A 22,137-nucleotide genomic window follows, 5' to 3' on the forward strand; every position below is an offset into this window, starting at 1 on the left:
AAACCCCCACCAGGTGGAAGAAGTTAACTGTGCTGCCCACAAGCACACAGACCCCAGACCTGTTGGAACAGAAGGTTGATGATAGTGACTCCCAATTAACCTCACCACCAGCCAATCAGAAGAATGTCCAGGAGCTGATCACACACCCCATGACCCCCTCCCTCACCCTGTCTTTAAAAACCTTTCCCTGAAAGCCTTCAAGGAATTTGGGCCTTTTAAGCACTAGCTGCCTGGACTCCTTGCTTGACCTGCAAGAAACACTGCACTTTCCTTCACCATGACCCAGTGTGGTGTGTCAGTAAATTGGCTTTACTGCACGCGGGCAAGCAGACCCAAGTTTGGTTCGGTAACAGTCACAGTAAAGGGAATCAGAACACAAAGATAGCAGGGGAAGTAGCAAACTCAGGTTTGGAGGGAACAAGAGCCAAGTGGCTGAAACTACCCAAGCTTAAAAGCTGGGGAGGGGCTGGGTGGAGCTGAAACTCTGCCCTCTGCAGAGGGGCACGTCAGGTGGCGCTAATGTCTCAGAGGGGGCATAATGAGCCTGGTTCTGCAAATGCTGGGTAAACTGCAAACTGGATCCAGCTGTTGCTCCAGAAAGAAACTGCCAGTGCCAAAAAGCCGACGAAGTGAGGATAAGGCGACACTCACTGTAACAGGAAGAAGTTTAGCAGCTCTGAGGGAATAAACAGAAAGGAGCAATCCCTTCTTCCCGTTCAGCGCACGGTCTCTCTCTAGGGCCCCTTGTTAGCGGAATCTAACAGGGAACAGCTGGCAAAACCTCAATACGGTTTGAAGCGTTGCAACCTTAGCATCACAAGGGAGGGCTTCAAGCTAAGAGAGAAGCCCTTAATACTGGCTGCTAGCCACCCTGTGGGCTACGCAGCATCCATACACACCCTCTCTATACATATTTGAACCCTCACGCAACAGGAAACACAAGTCTGTTTCTAACGAGACACCACTCTACTTCATACAAAGCAAGACAGTCTCAACCTTACCTGAAAATGATGAGATGCAAAGTCCCAACATTGGTGGTATCCATCTCTGGGATTCAGCAACTTCCACAAGCTGCTTGGAGACCCGGCCTACAACCTCCACCCAACCTCTTCCGCTTCCTCCACGAGTTCCCTGCTTCCCCCGGGTCCCGCCCCTCCCCGCGCACAGGTGTTTGACGGTTCAAAGCTTCAGTGATCAAGAAGCCTCTCGAAAGGGGGCTGAGGATTTGGTTCGCTTCACGGTGCACATCTCCGCGCGCGACAGCCCCCAATTTAAGGAGTTCTTCCGGGGTCGGGAGGTGACACGGTCCTCCGAAGTGTCCAGGGACTGGCACATCCTGCCAGCCTCTCTGATCCCCATACCGCCCCCTCGATGAGCCCCGGCGCTGGGGCCTTGATGCGTCCTGGTTGCACCAGCTGCTCCCCCGCAGAAAGGAGGGGCGTGGAGAGGAGGGGCCTCGACGTGTTGAAGGTGCCAACGGACCATCCCCCACGCCACTCCCTCACCATCCAGACCTGCCATCTTTAACTGTGGGAGCACCAAGGAGGTGTCCCGTGCCCCTGCTGAGTCCTGCACACCAAGGCTGAACTTGCCCTCTTGGACCCCTTTTCCAAAGAAGAAGGCTCAGGCCTCAGTCCTACCTGCTTAAGTGAGTTGGCATTGATGCAGAGTCCTAAAGGCTGGACCAGGGACCTTGGGAAACAGGAAGTCAGGGAGAGGAAAAGGAAGGAGGGCCCGCCACCACCTTTCTGAGCCAAGCTACAGAGTTCATCACCCAGGGCTGCGGCAGGAGAAGGCAAGCACCTACCCTGCAGCTCTGCAGGGTTACCGGGATGGGGTGCACATCCTGCTTCAGGGAGATCCCAGTGACCCATCCCCTGCCCTCAGTGAGGGTGTGAGGAAGGCAGCCAACTAGCTGAAGCGTCAGAGGCAATCCTGCACCTGTACCTGTCCTAACTCTTGCCTGAAGAAGGAGTGGCCCCTTCCCCAGGACTCCAGCACTGCCAGCCACCTCCTTCGCCTCTCCCTGGTGCCTGGCCCTGTCTCCTGGTCTTATAACTCTAAGGGCCATCTCTAGATGTAATTGGACCAAGAATGGGAAAAATAATGAATTCAAACCTCCCCAAAGAGTTTTAATTAAAAATAAAATAATAATTAAAATAAATTAATAAAAGTTTTAATTATTCCTCAAATTTGGTCACAGTGCCATCTGAATATTCTATTCTCTAGTGACTAAATTGTAAAGTTAGCCTCCAACAAAACTTGAGTAGAATATTAAAGGGAAGGAGGGACTTCCCTGGTGGCACAGTGGTTAAGAATCCGCCTGCCAATGCAGGGGACACGGGTTCGAGCCCTGGTCCGGGAAGATCCCACAGGCTGCGGAGCAACTAAGCCCGTCAGTCACAGCTACTGAGCCTGCGCTCTAGAGTCCATGAGCCATAACTACTGAGCCCGCGTGCCACAACTACTGAAGCCTGTGCGCCTAGAGACCATGCTCCACAACAGAAGAAGCCACCACGGTGAGAAGCCCGCACACCTCAATGAAGAGTAGCTCCTGCTCGCCACAACTAGAGAAAGCCTGCATGCAGCAATGAAGACCCAATGCAGCCATAAATAAATAAAATTTTAAAAAATAATAAAAAATAAAGGGAAGGAAAAGAAAATTGTTACTATAAACAAATTTATAATATATATCATACAAATGCATACACATATATACACACACCAAGAAAGGAAGAAAATATGCATAGCTGCTCTAGTCTTCATTTCTGTAACTAATCGCAAAGATATATTTATAATCTTCTTCCATCTTCCACTACCCATTTCATCTTTTCTTTGCCCTCAGAAAGAACCTCAGCTGGTCACAATTCTTTACCTGGTGAGATGACCCAAATCTTTATTCCTGAAGGGTCTGAATTCCCAGAGTCTTTCTCTCTCTTCTTCCTCCCCGCCCCCCTTTGTTGTTATTTGTGGTGGTGTTAGTGGTGGTGGTTGCATGTTGGTTCAATGGCTTTAATAAACCAAAAGAGATATTTGGCAGTCTTAGCTTCCAATTCAATTGAAACATTTGTCCATTAGGAACCAACACCTCCAAACCAGCAGAGCTCAAAATGGCAGGGATGGGAAGCAAGACTCCCGTAAGTAGATTATTAGCCATAATAGCGTAAGGAGCTACTCTTAACTCCAACCTCGACTATTGGACCCATGCCTATAGGAGAGGCACACATATGTTGGTTTCTTCATCCTGTAAAATAAAACCCCATGCTTTCAGGGTGTCTCTCCTAACTGGTAGCCTAACAGGGCCTTCATGAGGCCATGTCACTGTCTCATTAAGCCAGCAGCTGCTAAGCAATGGAGTATGTGGTAAAAACCAATGGATTCTGTGGGCACTAGCCCTCTACTGAAATTCTTGTGCTGTGAAATGAGCTTCCTCAGAAGCAATGATCAGAAGCAATGTGGTGTGTAGTGAAGTCACCATGATGGTGAGTAAGGCAGAAACATTATGGACAAGGAAGGCAGATCAATATCTAGGACACATATCTATTCCAAAGAGAAACCTTTCCCCTCCACGCTGGAAGAGGTCCCAAGCAACAGTCTTGCCACCAAGTGGATGGCCACAGAGGAATGGCACTCTATGAAAGGCTGTTGCCAGGTTAGGCACTCAGCTGGGGCATCCTTGGTGAGGGGAAGTTTGTGAGGTTGGACCCAGAACAAAACTTCATGATAATATTTATTCTCTATTTAAAGATTAAAATCTGAATGGGCTATTTTAGATTGAACAAGGACTCTAGTTCTTAGAGTTGCCCTTTGAAAAAATAGAGATATTCACAAGTTTCCGGTCTGCCTCCCCATCAGCATTGGACTTGTTAAAACGCTGTTTATTAAGTGGATGCCCAGTTAGGAAGTCAGTCCAAGCCAGTCAGCTGTCGGGGGGGTGTGAAGAAATTTCCTAGATTGCTTGGCATTGAATGGTTCTGCTGACCACTTTAGGGGAGAACAGTGGTGAGTGAGCTATGTGCATCTCTTCCACTGCACACCCCCTCCTTTTTAAGGCTGTGGCAATTTCCATTCAAGGGTTAAAGCCGCCCACGGGGAAATTAAGCCATTTCTTGCTAAACGAAGAAATAAGAACAGTAGTCACGTGATTATGCTGGGGCTCTGACACGGTCGATCTCTGTAACATTGCGTGAAGGATGTGATATGCTGTCGGCTTTACAGATAAGCACATGTGACCCAATTTGTTTGCTCCAGAGAGGTAGTTTACTGAGAGTAGAAAAATGAACGCAGAGTACTGATTGCACAACCAAATCCGAGTGGCTGCTGAACAGAATAAAATGCTGTGTAAATCCAGGAGCCACCCTGGAGTAAAGAAAACTAAATAACGAGGAAGAGAGATTCACTAGAAATGAAACACTGGGTGATTTCTACTTACATCTCCCCATAAATTTTTTTAAACTTTGGTAACTAAAATAGGTATGGCCTCTATCTTGTTAGTAATACTTAAGGTATATATTTAATTAAATGCTCTTTAAATTTAATTTTATGGTTTTGATTTTAGGTTGCAAACATTTAAAATCTGCAGCAGTAAGTTCTGAGTTTTGCCAGTTCTTTCACTGTCATGTAATCATATAATCATGCCAACTGTATGACTGGCACTCATATGAAGCAACTGTAAACCTTTCTGAGCAATTGATTCATTTCTACATTTGAGAGGCAGAGTATTAAATTGGGTGATAATCCAACTATGTCAAGTTGTAGTCTCCAGAAGAAGAATCTTGATATCAAATTGTACACTCCAGAAGAAGGATTTAGCCAGGGAAGGAAAGAACATGACTGACTCCAATCAGAACTAGATCTTCCATTTCTGCATGGAGCCTAAATGAAGGTTAAAAGTTTGCTAGCTCCAGATGAAATGGAAGAGTAGGAAGACCCTGAGCTCACCTCCTCCCATGGGTGCACCAAAATTACAACTATTTACAGAGCAACTATTGATGAAAACAACTTGAAGACTAGCAGAAAAGATTTTCCACAACCAAAGATATAAAGAAGGAACAACAATGAGATTGGTAGGAGGGATGGAGATGCAGTATAGTCAAGGTCCACATCCCTAGATAGGCAATCCACAAACAGGAGGACAATCACAATTGCAGAGGTTTTCCCAAAAGAGTGGGGGTTTTGAGCCCCCTCATTGGGCTCCCCAGCCCAGGGTCCCGCGCCAGGAAGACAAGTCCCCAGAACCACTGGCTTTGAAGGCCAGATGGGCTTACTTTTGGGAGAGCCAGAGGGCTATAGGAAACAAACTCTACTCTTAAAGGGCTCATGCAAAATCTCACATGCTCAGAGACCCAACACAGAGGCAGTAATCTGAAAGGAGCCTGATCAGACCCACTTGCTCATCTTGGAGAGCCTCCCAGAGCAGCAGGAGGCAAATGGGACTCCCCTTAGGGGCATAAATACTGACAGCAGACATTTTGAGAAGCCTGTTCTATGACAAGGACACTGGTCCTGGAAAGTGCCTTTTTGGAGTCCTCTCCAGCCTGTTAGCATCAGGGCTTATCTGCCCACCAGCTGGTCAGCACCTGTCCTGGAAACCCTAGGCTGCAGAGCCACTTGCCCCTGGACCCAGCCCTGTCCACCAATAGGCCAGCACCAACCCCAGGGCTCCCTGAGATGTGCAGCCAGCAATGCCATGACCCTGCCCCACCAGCAGGCCAGCAGCTTTTGTATGAGGCAGGGCCTGGCAGCCAACCAGACCAGGGGCCAGCCCTGCCTACCAGGACACTAACAGTAGTCAGACACACCATAACATATGGGCCCATGCAGCCAACATAGGGGGCAACCCTAGAGCATATTAATCTGGTGACCTGAAGGGAGTGTGCTGCTGGGCCCCATAGAATGTCTCGTACATAAGGACACTTCTCTAGGATCAGTAAATAACTGATCCACCTAACACATAGAAATAAAAACAGAGGAATAGGCAAAATGTGGCGACAGGGGCTTCCCTGGTGGCGTGGTGGTTAAGAATCCGCCTGCCAATGCAGGGGACATGGGTTAGAGCCCTGGTCCGGGAACTAGATCCCACATGCCGCGGAGCAACTAAGCCCGTGCTCCACAACTACTGAGCCTGCGCTCTAGAGGCCACAAGCCATAACTACTGAAGCCCACATGCCTTAAAGCCCGTGCTCCACAACAAGAGAAGCCACTGCAATGAGAAACCTGTGCACCGCAACAAAGAGTAGCCCCTGCTCGCCGCAACTAGAGAAAGCCCAAGCACAGCAACAACGACCGACCCAAGGCAGCCATAAATGAATAAATGAATGAATGAATGAATGATGACAGAGGAGTGTGTTCCAAAAAAAAGGAACAAGAAAAAGTCCCAGAAAAAGAACTACGCAAAGTAATCTACCCAATAAAGAGATCAAGGTAATGATCATAAGGATGTTCAACAAACTCTGGAGAAGAATGAATGAATACAGTGAGAAGTTTAACAAAGAGTTTGAAACTAAAAAGAAAAACTAAACAGAGCTTAAGAATACAGTAACTAAAATTAACAATATACCAGAAAGAAAAACAGATTCAGTAGATTGGATGATTCAGAGGAACAGATCAGTGAACTGGAAGACAGAGTAGTGGAATCACTAAAGGTGAACAGAAAAAAGAAAAAATAATTCTTAAAAATGAGGATAGGGCTTCCCTGGTGGCACAGTGGTTAAGAATCCGCCCGCCAATGCAAGGGACATGGGTTCGAGCCCTGGTCTGGGAAGATCCCACATGCTGTGGAGCAACTAAGCCCGTGCGCCACAACTGCAGAGCCTGTGCTCTAGATCCCGTGAGTCATAACTACTGAGCCTGCATGCCACAACTACTGAAGCCTGGGTGCCTAGACCCCATGGTCTGCAACTAGAGAAGCCACCACAATGAGAAGCCCGCACACGGCAACAAAGAGTAGCCCCCTCTCACCACAACTAGAGAAAAGCCTGCGCACAGCAAAAAAGACCCAATGCAGCCAAAAATAAATAAATTAATTATTTTTAAAAATGAGGATAGTTGAAGAGACCTCTGGGACAATATCAAGTGTACTAACATTTGCATTATAGGGATCCTAGAAGGGAAAAAGAGAGAGAAAGGGGCAGAAAAGTTATTTAAACAAATAACAGGTGAAAACTTCCCTAACTTGGGAAAGGAAACAGAAGTCCAGGTCCAGGACGCACAGACATTCCCAAATAAGATGAACTCAAAGATATACACACCAAGATACACTGCAATTAAATGGCAAAAATTAAAGGTAAAGAATCTTAAAAGAAACAAGGGAAAAGCAACTAATTACATATGAAGGAACTCCCATAAGACTACCAGGTGACTTTTCAGCAGAAACGTTGCAGGCCAGAAGGGAGTGGCACAATACGTTTAAAGTGATGAGAAGAAAAAATGTAAAACCAAGAATGCTCTACCTGGCAATCTACTCAGATTTTAAGGAGTGATAGAGTTTTATAGACAAGCAAAAGCTAAAAGAGTTCAGCACCACTAAATCAGCTTTACAAAAAATGTTAAAGGGAGTTCTCTAAGTGGAAAAGACCACAACTAGAAATATGAAAATTATGAAAAGAAAAATCTCATTGATAAAGGCAAACATGTAGTAAAGGTAGTAGGTCAACCACTTATAAAGCTGGTAGGAAGGTTAAAAGACAAAAGTAGTAAAATCACCTCTATCCACGATAAGTAGTTAAGAGATATGCAGAACAAAAGGATGTAAAGAATGATGTCAAAAATATTAAGCATGGGGCTTCCCTGGTGGCACAGTGGTTGAGAGTCCACCTGCCGATGCAGGGGACACAGGTTCGTGCCCCGGTCTGGGAAGATCCCACATGCTGCGGAGCGGCTAGGCCCATGAGCCATGGCCGCTGAGCCTGCGCATCCGTAGCCTGTGCTCCGCAACGGGAGAGGCCACAACAGTGAGAGGCCCGCATACCAAAAAGAAAAATAAATAAATAAGCATGGGAGACGGATAAAATTGCAATGTTGTTAGAATGTGTTTGAACTTAAGAGACCATCAACTCAGTTTCCATTTCATTACTTGTGATTGGTCTGTTCATATTTTCTATTTCTTCCTGGTTCAGTCTTGGAAGGTTATACCTTTCTAAGAATTTGTCCATTTCTTCCAGGTTGTCCATTTTATTGGCATAGAGTTGCTTGTAGTAGTCTCTTAGGATGCTTTGTCTTTCTGTGGTGTCTGTTGTAACTTCTCCTTTTTCATTTCTAACTTTATTGATTTGAGTCCTCTCCCTCTTTTTCATGATGAGTCTGGCTAAAGGTTTATTACTTTTGTTTATCTTCTCAAAGAACCAGCTTTTAGTTTTATTGATCTTTGCTATTCTTTTCTTTGTTTCTATTTCACTTATTTCTGCTCTGATCTTTATGATTTCTTTCTTCTATGGGTTTTGTTTTTTCTTCTTTCTCTAGTTCCTTTAGGTGTAAGTTTAGATTACTTATTTGAGATTTTTCTTGTTTCTTGAGGTAGGATTGTTCTGCTATAAACTTCCCACTTAGAACAGCTTTTGCTGCATCCCATAGGTTTTGGATCATCATGTTTTCATTGTCATTTGTCTCTAGGTATTTTTTATTTTATAAATTTATTTTATTTATTTATTTACTTATGGTTGCATTGGGTCTTCATTGCCATGCACTGGCTTTCTCTAGTTGCGGCGAGTAGGGGCTACTCTTCATTGTGGTGCATGGACATCTCATTGCAGTGGCTTTTCTTGTTGCGGAGCATGGGCTCTAGGCATGTGGGCTTCAGCAGTTGTGGCTTGCGGGCTCTAGAGCACAGGCTCAGTAGCTGTGGTGCACAGGCTTAATTGCTCCGTGGCATGTGGGATCTTCCCAGACCAGGTCTTGAACCCATGTCCCCTGCATTGGAAGGCAGATTCTTAACCACTGAGCCACCAGGGAAGTCCCTCTAGGTATTTTTTGATTTCCTCTTTGATTTCTTCAGTGATCTCTTGGTTATTTAGTAACGTATTGTTTAGCCTCCAAGTGTTTGTGTTTTTTCTGCTTTTTTCCCTGTAATTTATTTCTAATCTCATAGCACTGTGGTCACAAAAGATTAAAAAATTCCAACAAACAAAAGTCCAGGACCGGATGGCTTCACAGGTGAATTCTATCAAACATTTAGAGAATAGCTAACACTAATCCTTCACAAACTCTTCCAAAAAATTGCAGAGGAAGGAAAACTCCCAAACTCATTCTACGAGGCCACCATCACCCTGATACCAAAACCAGACAAAGATACTACAACAAAAGAAAATTACAGACCAATATCACTGATTAATATAGATGAAAAAATCCTCAACAAAGTACTAGCAAACAGAATCCAACAATATATTAAAAGGATCATACACCATGATCAAGTGGGATTTATCCCAGGGATGCAAGGATCCTTCAATATATGCAAATCAATCAATGTGATACACCATATTAACAAACTGAAGAATAAAAACCATATGATGACCTCAATAGACACAGAAAAAGCTTTTGACAAAATTCAACATCCATTTAGGATAAAAATTCTCCAGAAAGTAGGCATAGAGGGAACCTACCTCAACATAATGAAGATCATATGCAACAAACCCACAGCAAACATCACTCTCAATGGTGAAAGACTGAAAGCATTTCCTCTAAGATCAGGAACAAGACAAGGATGTCCACTCTCACCACTATTATTCAACATAGTTTTGGAAGTCCTAGCCACGGCAATCAGAGAAGAAAAAGAAATAAAAGGAATACAAATTGGAAAAGAAGAAGTAAAACTGTCACTGTTTGCAGATGACATAATACTATACATAGAAAATCCTAAAGATGCCATCAGAAAATTACTAGAGCTAATCAATGAATTTGGTATAAAGTTGCAGGATACAAAATTAATGCACAGAAATATCTCGCATTCCTATACACTAAAAACAAAAGATCAGAAAGAGAAATTAGGGAAACAACCCCATTCACCACTGCAAAATAAAAACCTAGGAATAAACCTACCTAAGGAGATAAAAGACCTGTACTCAGAAAAGTATAAGACACTGATGGAAGAAATCAAAGGTGACACAAACAGATGGAGAGATATACCATGTTCTTGGATTGGAAGAATCAATATTGTCAAAATGACTATACTATCCAAAGCAGTCTAGAGATTCAATGCAATCCCTATCAAATTACCAGTGAAATTTTTAACAGACCTAGAACAAAATAATCTTAAAATTTGTATGGGGACCCAAAAGATCCCAAATAGCCAAAGCAGTCTTGAGGGGAAAAATATGGAGCTGGAAGAATCAGGCTCCCAGACTTAAGACTGCACTACAAAGCTACAGTAATCAAGACAATGTGGTACTGGCACAACCAGAGAAATACAGATCAATCAAACAGGATAAAAAGCCCAGAGATAAACCCATGCACCTATGATTAACTAATCTATGACAAAGGAGGCAAGGATATACAATGGAGAAAAGACAGCCTCTTCAATAAGTGGTGCTGGGAAAACTGGACAGCTACATGTAAAAGAATGAAATTAGGGCTTTCCTGGTGGCGCAGCGGTTGAGAGTCCACCTGCCGATGCAGGGGACACGGGTTCGTGCCCTGGTCCGGGAAGATCCCACATGCCGTGGAGCGGCTGGGCCCATGAGCCATGCCGCTGAGCCTGCGTGTCCAGAGCCCGTGCTCCGCAATGGGAGAGGCCACAACAGTGAGAGGCCCGTGTACTGCAAAAAAAAAAAAAAAAAAAAAAAAAAAAAAAAAAAAAAAAAAAAAGAAATTAGAACACTCCCTAACACCATACACAAAAATAAACTCAAAATGGATTAGAGACCTAAATGTAAAACCAGACACTATAAAACTCTTAGAGGAAAACACAGGAAGAACACTCTTTGACATATCACAACAAGACCTTTTTTGACCCACCTCCTAGACTAATGGAAATAAAAACAAAAATAAGCAAATGGGACTTAATGAAACTTAATAGCTTTTGCACAGCAAAGGAAACCATAAACAAGATGAAAAGACAACCCTCAGATGGGAGAAAATATTTGCAAATGTATCAACAGACAAAAGATTAATCTCTAAAATATATAAACAGCTCATGCAGCTCAATATTAAAAAAACAAACAATCCAATCAAAAAATGGGCAGAAGACCTAAATAGACATTTCTCCAAAGAAGATATACAGATGGCCAAGAGGCACATGAATATCACTAATCATATCACTAATTATCAGAGAAATGCAAATCAAAACTACAATGAGGTATCACCTCACACCAGTCAGAATGGCCATCATCAGAAAACCTACAAACAACAAATGCTGGAGAGGGTGTGGAGAAAAGGGAACCCTCTTGCACTGTTGGTGGGAATGTAAATTGATACAGCCATTATGGAGAACAGTATGGAGGTTCCTTAAAAAACTAAAAATAGACTTACCATATGACCCAGCAATCCCACTACCGGGCATATACCCAGAGAAAACCATAATTCAAAAAGACACATGCACCCCAGTTTTCATTGTAGCACTATTTACAATAGCCAGGTCATGGAAGCAACCTAAATGCCCATTAAGAGACGAATGGATAAAGAAGATGTGGCACATATATACAATGGAATATTACTCCACCATAAAAAGAAATGAAACTGAGTTATTTGTAGTGAGGTGGATAGACCTGGAGTCTCTCATACAGAGTGAAGTAAGTCAGAAGGAGAAAAACAAATACCATATGCTAACACATATATATGGAATCTAAGAAAAAAAATGTCATGAAGAGACTAGGGTTAGGATGGGAATAAAACACAGGCCTACTAGAGCATGGACTTGAGGATATGGGAGGGGGAAGGGTAAGCTGTGACGAAGTTGAGAGAGTGGCATGGACATGTATACGCTACCAAACGTAGGGTGGATAGCTAGTGGGAAGCAGCTGCAAGGCACAGGGAGATCAGCTAGGTGGTTTGTGACCACCTAGAGGGGTGGGATAGGGAGGGTGGGAGGGAGGGAGACGCAAGAGGGAAGAGATATGGGAACATATATATGTATAACTGATTCACTTTGTTGTGAAGCAGAAACTAACACACCATTGTAAAACAGTTATACTCCAATAAAGATGTTAAAAAAATAAAAAATTTTTTTAAATTTTAAAAAAAGAAGATGTGGCACATATATACAGTGGAATATTAGCCATGAAAAGGCATGAAATTGGGTCATTTGTAGAGACATGGATGGACCTAGAGACTGTCATACAGAGTGAAGTAAGTCAGAAAAACAAATATCGTATATTAACACATATATGTGGAATCTAGAAAAATAGTGCAGATGAACCGGTTTGCAAGGCAGAAATAGAGACAGAGATGTACAGAACAAATGTATGGACACCAAGGGGGGCAGTCAGGGGGTGGGTGGGAAGAATTGGGAGATTGGGATTGACATATATACACTAATATGTATAAAATAGATAACTTATAAGAACCTGCTGTATAAAAAATAAATTAAATTTTAAAAAAGAAAAAAAATCCTTCACAATCCACCTTTTTTTTTTTCTTTTTACAATTGATAAGCCAGTATTGATACATTATTTTTAACTAAAGTCCATAGTTTACATTAGAGTTCATTCTTTGTGTTGTACAGTCTATTAGCTTTGAAAAATGCATGTTGTATATTCACCATTATAATATCATAAAAAATAATTTTACTGCCCTGAAAAATCCCCATGCTTCATCTATTTGTTCTTTCCTCCCTCCCTCCCTCCCCAGCCCTTGGCTACCAATGATCTTTTTACTGTCTCCGGTTTTGCCTTTTCTAGAATGTCATATTGTTGGAATCATATAGTATTGTAGCTTTTTCAGACTGGTTTCTTTCACTTAACAATATGTATTTAAGATTCCCCCAAGTCTTTTCATGGCTTGAAAACTCATTACATTTTATTGCTGAATAGTATTTCATTGTATAGATGTAGCACAATTTGTTTATCCACTCACTTATTGAAGGATGTCTTAGTTGTTTCCAATTTTTTTGTAATTATGAATAAAGCTGCTATAAACAACAAAAAAAGAGATCATCAACTTAAAATAATCACATATATATGTATATGTTGCTATACATAAGCCTTATGGTAACCAAAACCAAACATCTGTAATAGAAACACACATTAAAAAAGAGAAAGGAATCCAAACATAACACTAAAGATAGTCATCAAATTACTAGGGAAGAGAACAAAAGAAGAAGAAAGGAAAAACAACTACAAAAACAATCAGAGAACAATTAATGAAATGGCAATAATTACATACCTACCAATAATTACTTTAAATGTAAATGGACTAAATTCTCCAATCAAAAGACATAGAGTGGAGGAATGGCTACAAAAACAAGACCCATATATATGCTGTCTACGGGAGGCTCACTTCAGATCTAAAGACACACACAGACTGAAAGTGAGGGGATGGAAAAAGGGATTCCATGCAAATGAAAACAAAAAGAAAGCTGGGTAGCAATACTTATATCAGACAAAATAGACTTTTAAACAAAGACTGTAACAAGAGACCAAGAAGGACATTATATAATGACAAAAGGATCAATCCAACAAGAAGACGTAATAATTGTACATATATAGGCAACAATATAAGAGCACCTAAATAAAGCAAATATTAACCAACATAAAGGGAGAAAGTGACAGTAACACAATAATCTTAGGGGACTTTAATACCCCACCTACATCAATGGACAAATCATCCAGAAAGAAAATCAATAAGGAAACACTGGTCTTAAATGACACATTAGACCAAAAGACTTAATAGATATATATAGAACAGTCCATCCAAAGGTAGCAGAATACATTCTTTTCAAGTGCACATGTAACATTCTCCAGGATAGGTTGCATGCTAAGCAACAAAACAAGTCTCAATAAATTTAAAAATACTAAAATCATACCAAATATAGTTTCCAACAACAGTATGAGACTAGAAATGAACTACAAGAAAAAAAAAACTGCAAAAAACACAAACTCATGGAAGCTAAACAATATGCTACTAAACAACCAATGTGTCACTGAAGAAAACAAAGAGGAAATCAAAAACATATCTGGAAACAAATGAAAACAGAAACACACAATCCAAAAATATATGGGATGCAGCAAAAGCAATTCTAAGAGGGAGGCTTACTGTGATACAAGCCTACCTCAGGAAATAAGAAAAATCTCAAATAAAAAAGTCTAACCTCACATCTAAAAGAACTAGAAAAAGGAGGATAAAACCCAAAGTTAGAAGAAAAGAAATCATAAAGATCAGAGCAGAAATAAATGAAATAGAGACTAAAGAACAATAGAAAAGATTAATGAAATGCAGAGCTGATTCTTTGAAAAGATAAACAAATTGATAAACCTTTATCCAGACTCATTTTAAAAAAGAGAGAGGGAGAGAGGGCCCAAGTAATAAAATCAGAAATGAAAGAGAAGTAACAACCAACACCACAGAAATACAAAGGATTATAAGACATCATTATGAACAATTATACACCATTAAAATGGACAATCTACAAGAAATGGATAAATTCCTAGAAATCTACAACCTCCCATGACTAAATCAGGAAGAAATAGAAAATATGAACAGACTGATTATCAGTAACAAAATGAAATCAGTACTAAAACTCCCAAGGAACAAAGTCCAGAATCAGACAGCTTCACAGTTGAATTCTACCAAACATTTAAAGAAGAGTTAACACCTATCCTTCTCAAACTATCCCAAACAAATGAAAAAGAAGAAATGCTTCTGAACTCATTGTATGAGGCCAGCATCACCCTGACACCAAAACCAGACAAAGACACCACAAAAAAAGAAAATTACAGGTCAATATCACTGATGAACATAAATGCAAAAATCTTAAGCAAAATATTAAAAACTAAATTCCATAATACATTAAAAGAATCATACACCATGATCAAGTGGGATTCATTCCAGGGATGCAAGGATGGATCAATATCCACAAATCAATCAATGGGATACACCACATTTACAAATTGAAGAATAATATTCATATGACTATCCCAATAGATGCAGTAAAAGCTTTTTTTAAATTTTTTAACATTTTATTTATTTTTGGCTGTGTTGGGTTTTTGTTGCTACACTCAGGTTTTCTCTAGTTGTGCCGAGTGGGGGGCTACTCTTCATTGCAGTGTGTGGGCTTCTCATTGCGATGGTTTCTCTTGTTGTTGAGCATGAGCTCTAGGCATGTGGGCTTCAGCAGTTGCAGCACATGGGCTCAATAGTTGTGGCTCGCAGGCTCTAGAGCACAGGCTCAGTAGTTGAGGCACACGGGCTTAGCTGCTCCATGGCATGTGGGATCTTCCCAGACCAGGGCTCAAACCCATGTCCCCTGCATTGGCAGGCAGATTCTTAATCACTGCACCACAAGGGAAGTCCAGGAAAAGCTTTAGACAAAACTCAACATCCATTTTTAAAAAATTTTTATTCGAATATAGTTGATTTACAATGTTGTGTTAGTTTCATGTGTACAGCAAAGTGAATAGCTTATACATATACATATATCCACTCTTTTTTTTTTAAGATTCTTTTCCCATACAGGCCATTACAGAGTCAACATCCATTTAAAATAAAAATTCTCCACAAGGTGGTTATAGAGGGAACATACCTCAACATAATAAAGGCCATATGGGATAAGCTCACAGCTAACATCATATTCAATAGTGAAAAGCTAGAAGCATTTCCTCTAAGATCAGGAGCAAGACAATGTCCACTCTTGCCACTTTTACTCAACATAATATTGAAAGTCCTAGCCACAGAAATCAGATAAGAAAAATAAATAAAAGGAATCCAAATGGGAAAGGAAGACATAAAACTGTCACTGTTTGCAGATGACATGATACTATGTATAGAAAATCCCAAAGACACCACAAAAAAACTATTAGAACCAATATATGAATCCAGTGAAGTGGAAGGATTCAAAATTAATATACATAAATCTGTTGTGTTTTCATATACTAACAACAAACTAACAGAAAGAGACATTAGGAAAACTATTCCATTTATAATTGCATCAAAAAGAATAAAATATCTAGGGGCTTCCCTGGTGGCACAGTGGTTGAGAATCTGCCTGCCAATGCAGGGGACACAGGTTCGAGCCCTGGTCTGGGAGGATCCCACATGCCACGGAGCAACTGGGCCCGTGAACCATGGCCACTGAGCCTGCGCAGCATCTGGAGCCTGTGCTCCACAACAGGAGAAGCCACAACAGTGAGAGTCCCACATACCGCAAAAAAAAAAAAAAAAAAAAAGAATCTACAACAAAGGAGGCAAGAATATACCATGGGAAAAGAGTGTCTCTTCAATAAATGGTATTGGGAAACTGAACAGTCACATGGAAGAATCAAACTGGACTACTTTCTCAGACCATATACAAAAATAAACTCAAAATGGATTAAGGGCTTAAATATAAGATGTGAAACTATAAAACTCCTAGAAGAAAACATAGGTAGTTTGCTCTTTGACATCAGTCCTAGCAATATTTTTTAGATATGGCTCCTCAGGCAAGGAAAACAAAAATAAACAAATGGCATGACATCCAACTAAAAAGCTTGTGCACAGTGAAGGAAACTATCAACAAAACAAAAAGGCAGCCTACTGAATGGGAGAGGTTATTTGCAAACAATATATCTGACAATGGGTTAATATCCAAAATATACAAAGAATTCATACAACTCAACATCATAAAAACAATTCAAAAATGGGCAGAGGACCCGAATAGACATTTTCCCAAAGAAGATATGCAGATGGCCAACAGGCACATGAAAAGATGCTCAACATTGCTAATCATCAGGGGAATGCAAATCAAAACCACAATGAGATATCACCTCACATCTGTCAGAATGACTATTGTCAAAAAGACAAGAAATGACAAGTGTTGGTAAGGATGTGGGGCTCTGTTAGTGGTAATGTAAATTGGTGCAGCACTATGGAAAACAATATGGAGGTTCCACAAAAAATTAAAATTAGAACTATCATACAGTCCAGCAATTCCACTCGGGGGCATTTCTCCAGAGAAAACAAAAACACTATAAAAGAAATATGCACCCCACTGCAACTTTATTTACAACAGCCAAGATACGGAAGCAACCTGAGTGCCCATCAATAGATGAATGGATAAAAAAGACATGGTATACACACACACACACACACACACACACAAATGAAATATCAGTCATAAAAAAGAATGAAATCTTGCCAGTTGTGACAACATGAATGGACCTAGAGGGTATTATGCTAAGTGAAATAAGTCAGGCAGAGAAAGCCAAATACCATATGATTTCACTTATCTGTGGAATCTAAAAAACAAAACAAATGAATAAGCATAACAAAACAGAAACAGAGATAGATACAAGAACAAACAGTTGGTTTCCAGAGGGGAGGTAGATGGGGAAAAAATGAAATAGGTGAGGTATAAACTTCCAGTTACAAAATAAATGAGTCAGAGAGGTAATGAACAGCATAGGATATACAGTCATATTGTAATAACCTTTGTGTGGTGACAGGTGATAACTAGACTTATCACATCGATCATTTCATTTTGTAACATATAGAAATATTGAATCACTGTGTTGTTGTGCACCTGGAACTAACACAGTGGTATAAGTCAATTATACTACAATTGTAAAAATGTTTGCTAAATGTCGTCTGAGGAAGTGGTGATGAATATGAAATAAGGACACCTGTAAAGCCCTGAATCTATAAAATGGCATAAAACTGTAATAAGATGATGACACTTACAGGGCTGCGTTTTCTGAGATGAGTAACCTTAATGGCCTGAATAGATTTGTGTGAAAGGCCGCCAGCTTTCTGTTTGGTTCTGCTCCAAGTAAATATTCCCACATGACCACACCTGCTACTGAGGTGAATGTATAGAAACAGGAACATTGTCTTCCTGGAAAAAGAGGAGGTGTATCTATTTCTAAATCAATATTTTTATAGTCTTTTGTTCCAGTACCATCGGGCTTTTTACATATGAAAACTTCCTGACGTTTGAATAAATGTTAATAAATCAACCCATGGTGTTTATAAAGAACAAAATAAGTCACTCCCATCCTCTGCTTCCAACTTCACAAACACTACCTGAGACAGTGAGGTTAAATAATTTTCTAGATGCCAAGCAACTAGGACTGACCAGGGGACTTGCTTTAGACCATTCAGTTTCCTTTCAAATCTAGTAGCTCATCATGTGGATGTTTTTATTCATACACACCTGTACTATCTAGACCCTGGTTTGAGGAAATGAACAAGCATGGAGCTTAGTTTTTCCTTCCATGAATTTGATTTTCATTAAGCATTTAGGATCCCATAAACACTTTATGTCATGTTTGATTGTTTTATTTATTTATTGGAACTTGGCACCAATAATGAACTCAGCACCAGACAGTATACCTAGACACAGTAATTCCCTGGTAAGACCCTAATTTAAACAGCTAGGACACTAACACTGCCCAAGTTTTGAAACACTTGAAGCTTTAGCAGCTCATTTTCCTAGGTATTTAAATTTCATCTACCTTCAAGCTGTCACAGGTACACTGTTCTCCTAACTTACTCTGGGCCTGGAAAAAGCACAGGACTGCTGCAACACAAGTGCTTATTATCTGCCTCTCTTTCTCAGTCTGATTCTGTGCCCACAGGCCCAGTCTGAGGAAGAATTCCTTGATTATTGGGCTGTTCTAGTTAGCAACTCTGCACTTCTCCAGGGATTAACTCACAATGGGATTAAAGGCATTGGCCTTCCCACCAAAACTGTGCAGTTCAAGGAACGCCAACCTCAGAATCCCAGGGAGGTGGATCCTGAGACCCCCATCAGATCTCCCGAATTAAAACCTCTGGTGATGGGTTTGGGAATCTAGCGCCTCTCACTTACAACAGAGTAAAATGGTTAAATCCAAATGGGTGCTGGTTGTGAACAATGAGTTCCTTTACAAATGTAAAGGAACGTTCACTGCAAGCAAAGTCCAAGTGTATGTGGTATGAGAAATAGAAAGAAGCAGCTAACACTGCATTCAGCTCAGGTTAGGCCCTGAATTCTTTTAGGCCATCCCAGATTTCTTTGAGCCCTGAGAACGTGACCCAGGACTTGTCTTTACAGTCGCACAACACACTGTTATGCCTATTCACAATTTATTAATGGCAGGAGTAGGTCTAAACTATCATCAATACAGAGCATGATTAAAATGTTCATTGAAGGATGCCAGAGCACATTTCAAACCAGAAATTTCACTGATGTAAACTCTGTAGTGCATGTCTAAAGCAGACCATAAACTAAGAGCATCTCTGGAGATAAGGAAATATTTGTGTTCCCAAATCAGAGGCAGAGGTCCTGCAAACCACTCCATCGTTGGCTCCCTGAACAAGGAGGCTTTCATACCCTAAATGATGAATCAGGTCAGTTTGCTCTACTTTGCATTCCTCTCTGTTCCGCACATGTGGTGAAATTTAAATAGGCTGTATCTGCATCAAAGAAAATAAATTTCTAGTGAAATTTAAATGTTAAGAATCCTGAGATGTCTTCTCTTCTTGTTCAGAAATGAGAATGCACTGAAAACGGAATTTGGCTTCAAAATGTAGAGTGAACTTCAGAGAAATATGACTCAAACTTTTTTGAACATACTTCATTTGGGGGACAGCTTGCTCACCTCATCATTCCAACTTTCCCATGGGGAAAAAAAAGCTTGATAACAAAGAATTCAAGGAGAGGCACAAATCAATCAAAATGGTAGCAGTGGAGCAATTACACAAAAACAAAATAATTACCCAAAAAAATCTTACTAGTAATTTTACAAATACGTTATTTAATACAAAAATATCAACACCTCCCAATCATGGCCAACTTAAGTGATGACTGATCATGAGGGTGATGGCATAATGTACCATCCCTACCATGAGTAAAAGGGAGTGCTATTATTAACTTCACTAGAACAGCAGTTGTAAACCGAAACCCTCCCAGGAGATCCAGGACTTACGGTCACCCAAGTGACAATTCAAGAACAACACATCCTTTAAGAAAAGTATGGGTATTGCAAGCATGTAGATGTGTACTTGCTCGGTAGAGATTTTGCAGCATTACTGGTGGTAAAATACTGAACACAAGGCCTCGGAATTTTCTAACAGCAGGCTGATTCTAGTGTCCAGACACCTATGACAGTTCTGGCCTTCCTGCACCTCAGAAGTTTAGGTCAACCTGACTTCAGCCCATGAGGGTTCCTATTTGTAACTGCCTCACCTCTCATGTCACTCAGTTCCAAATATTTCTTAATTTGGGCTTCTTTTTAAATTTATGAGTTCTTTTTAAAGCTAACATTTCTTTAATAATATTTGGTTTCCAACATATGAGATGTTTCAGCTATTCTTCTGTTACTGATTTCTAAGTTATTGACAATTATGGTCAGATAACATAGTCTGGATGAAACTGTTCCTTTCAGAATCTATTAAGGTATATTATATGGCCTACTGCATTTTATCAGTCAGAGTTTTCCAGAGAAACAGAACCAATAGGATATATACAGATATAAGAGATTTACTTTGTGGTCATGGAGGTTAAGAAATCCCATCATATGCTGTCTGCAAGCAGAACCAGAAAAGCCAGTGATATAATCCAGTCTAAGTCCAAAGGCCTGAGAACCAAGAGCTCCAATGTCCAAGGGCAGGAGAGGATGGATGTCTCCGCTCAAAAACAGAGAGCAAATTTGCCTTTCCTCTGCCTTGTTATTCTATTGGGCCCCAAGGATTGGCTGCCCACCCACCCACCCACCCACCCACCCACCCACACTGGTGAGGGTGATCTACTTCACTCGGGTCTACTGATTCAGATGCTAATCTCTTCCCGAGACTACCTCACAGACACACCCAGAAATAACAAGTTCTAGCAAGTATCAGGGCATCCCTTAGTCCAGTCAAGCTGACACATAAAATGAACCATCACATGAGTGGTTTTGGGTTTTTTTTTTTTTAATATTCAGTTTTTACTCAAAAGGATGTATTTTTCTGTTTGACAGGTTTACTGCCCTCATTTTTTACTTCCTCTTGGTACCTGTGTTGCCAATTCTCTGATTGTGGGTGCTGGTGACCTGGATACCATTGTCTTCACTGGTTCCCTCAAAAGATCCAGTACAAGTTTCTGGGCATATAAATGTACTGATATAAACGTGGTAATTTGAGGGGTCCCAGGGAAAGCATTCATCATGCACTGTCCAGACTTGTGGTATTACACAGGTTTTCCTCCTCTCCCCTGAACTCTCAGAGTCCGCCCTTTGCCGAGGTCCTTGCTCACACCATGTGACCTTCCCAAGCACACACCACAGGCAGTAGGCCCTCCAGCCAGCCAGCCTCTCCAGCCTGGAGGCCAACCTTCTGTCCCCAAGGGTGCTTCATGCATTGCCTCCACAAAGATGAAGTCCCCCCTACAAGGAATTTGCTTACCAGCTACAAAATGAATAAGATTGTCTTCACAGATTGCACCAAATGATAATAACTCTAAATATCACTTTATTAGGTAACTTAAGAACTTCATTCTCAGTCAAACATACTAAAAGGGATCACAATATGCCAACTCATTCGGGCATAAAAATTATTTTGCACTGAAGGCTTTTGAGTCCCTGAAATCCCTTATCTACCAAAAAGCAGAGCCTCCCAAAAGAACTCAATTGACATAAATCCCCTCCCTGAGAAGAACTCTAATCTAATCACACCCAAACAGACATTGTTGCAAGACTAGCATATCTCCATCTAGTCTCCTAAGGGTCCATTTATCTTTCCAAAACTTCATTTGTTTTCCCCTGAATGCCTTTTCTCTCCCTCCCTTTCTCCTACTAAGCTAGGTATATAAGACTCCAAGTCTAACTGCTTCTTTGGGACTTTCACTCTTTTTCTGTGAAGTTCCTCATACATGTAAAATTATTTACATCAGTAAAATCTGTATAGATTTTCTCCTGTGAAGCTGCTGTTTATCAATTTAATTCACAGGTCTCATAGACTAAACCTAAGAGGGTAGAGGAGAAGTTTTTCCTCCTCTACAATGTCATGTCAAGTCCACGGAAATTCCTGCCATTCATCCAGTAGAACAGCGAGAAGAAT

General features: G+C 40.9%; 1 protein-coding gene and 1 pseudogene across 1 annotated transcript in view; both read left to right on the top strand.

Annotated features, from left to right (window-relative positions):
• The window catches only part of GRAMD2B (GRAM domain containing 2B), a 97,977-nt gene that overhangs the window by 70,393 nt on the left and 5,447 nt on the right, over nucleotides 1-22,137 (top strand). Inside the window, exon 13 of the mRNA XM_067031508.1 lies at nucleotides 19,374-19,449. Coding sequence (XP_066887609.1) covers nucleotides 19,374-19,437 — 64 coding nt within the window. The 3' untranslated portion in view covers nucleotides 19,438-19,449. The remainder of the gene's footprint in view (nucleotides 1-19,373; nucleotides 19,450-22,137) is intronic.
• Nucleotides 520-1,956, top strand: LOC131755721 (sorting nexin-15 pseudogene; annotated as a pseudogene).

The sequence above is a fragment of the Kogia breviceps genome, chromosome 4 (genome assembly GCF_026419965.1).
Source record: "Kogia breviceps isolate mKogBre1 chromosome 4, mKogBre1 haplotype 1, whole genome shotgun sequence".
NCBI classification, from domain to species: Eukaryota; Metazoa; Chordata; class Mammalia; order Artiodactyla; family Physeteridae; genus Kogia; species Kogia breviceps.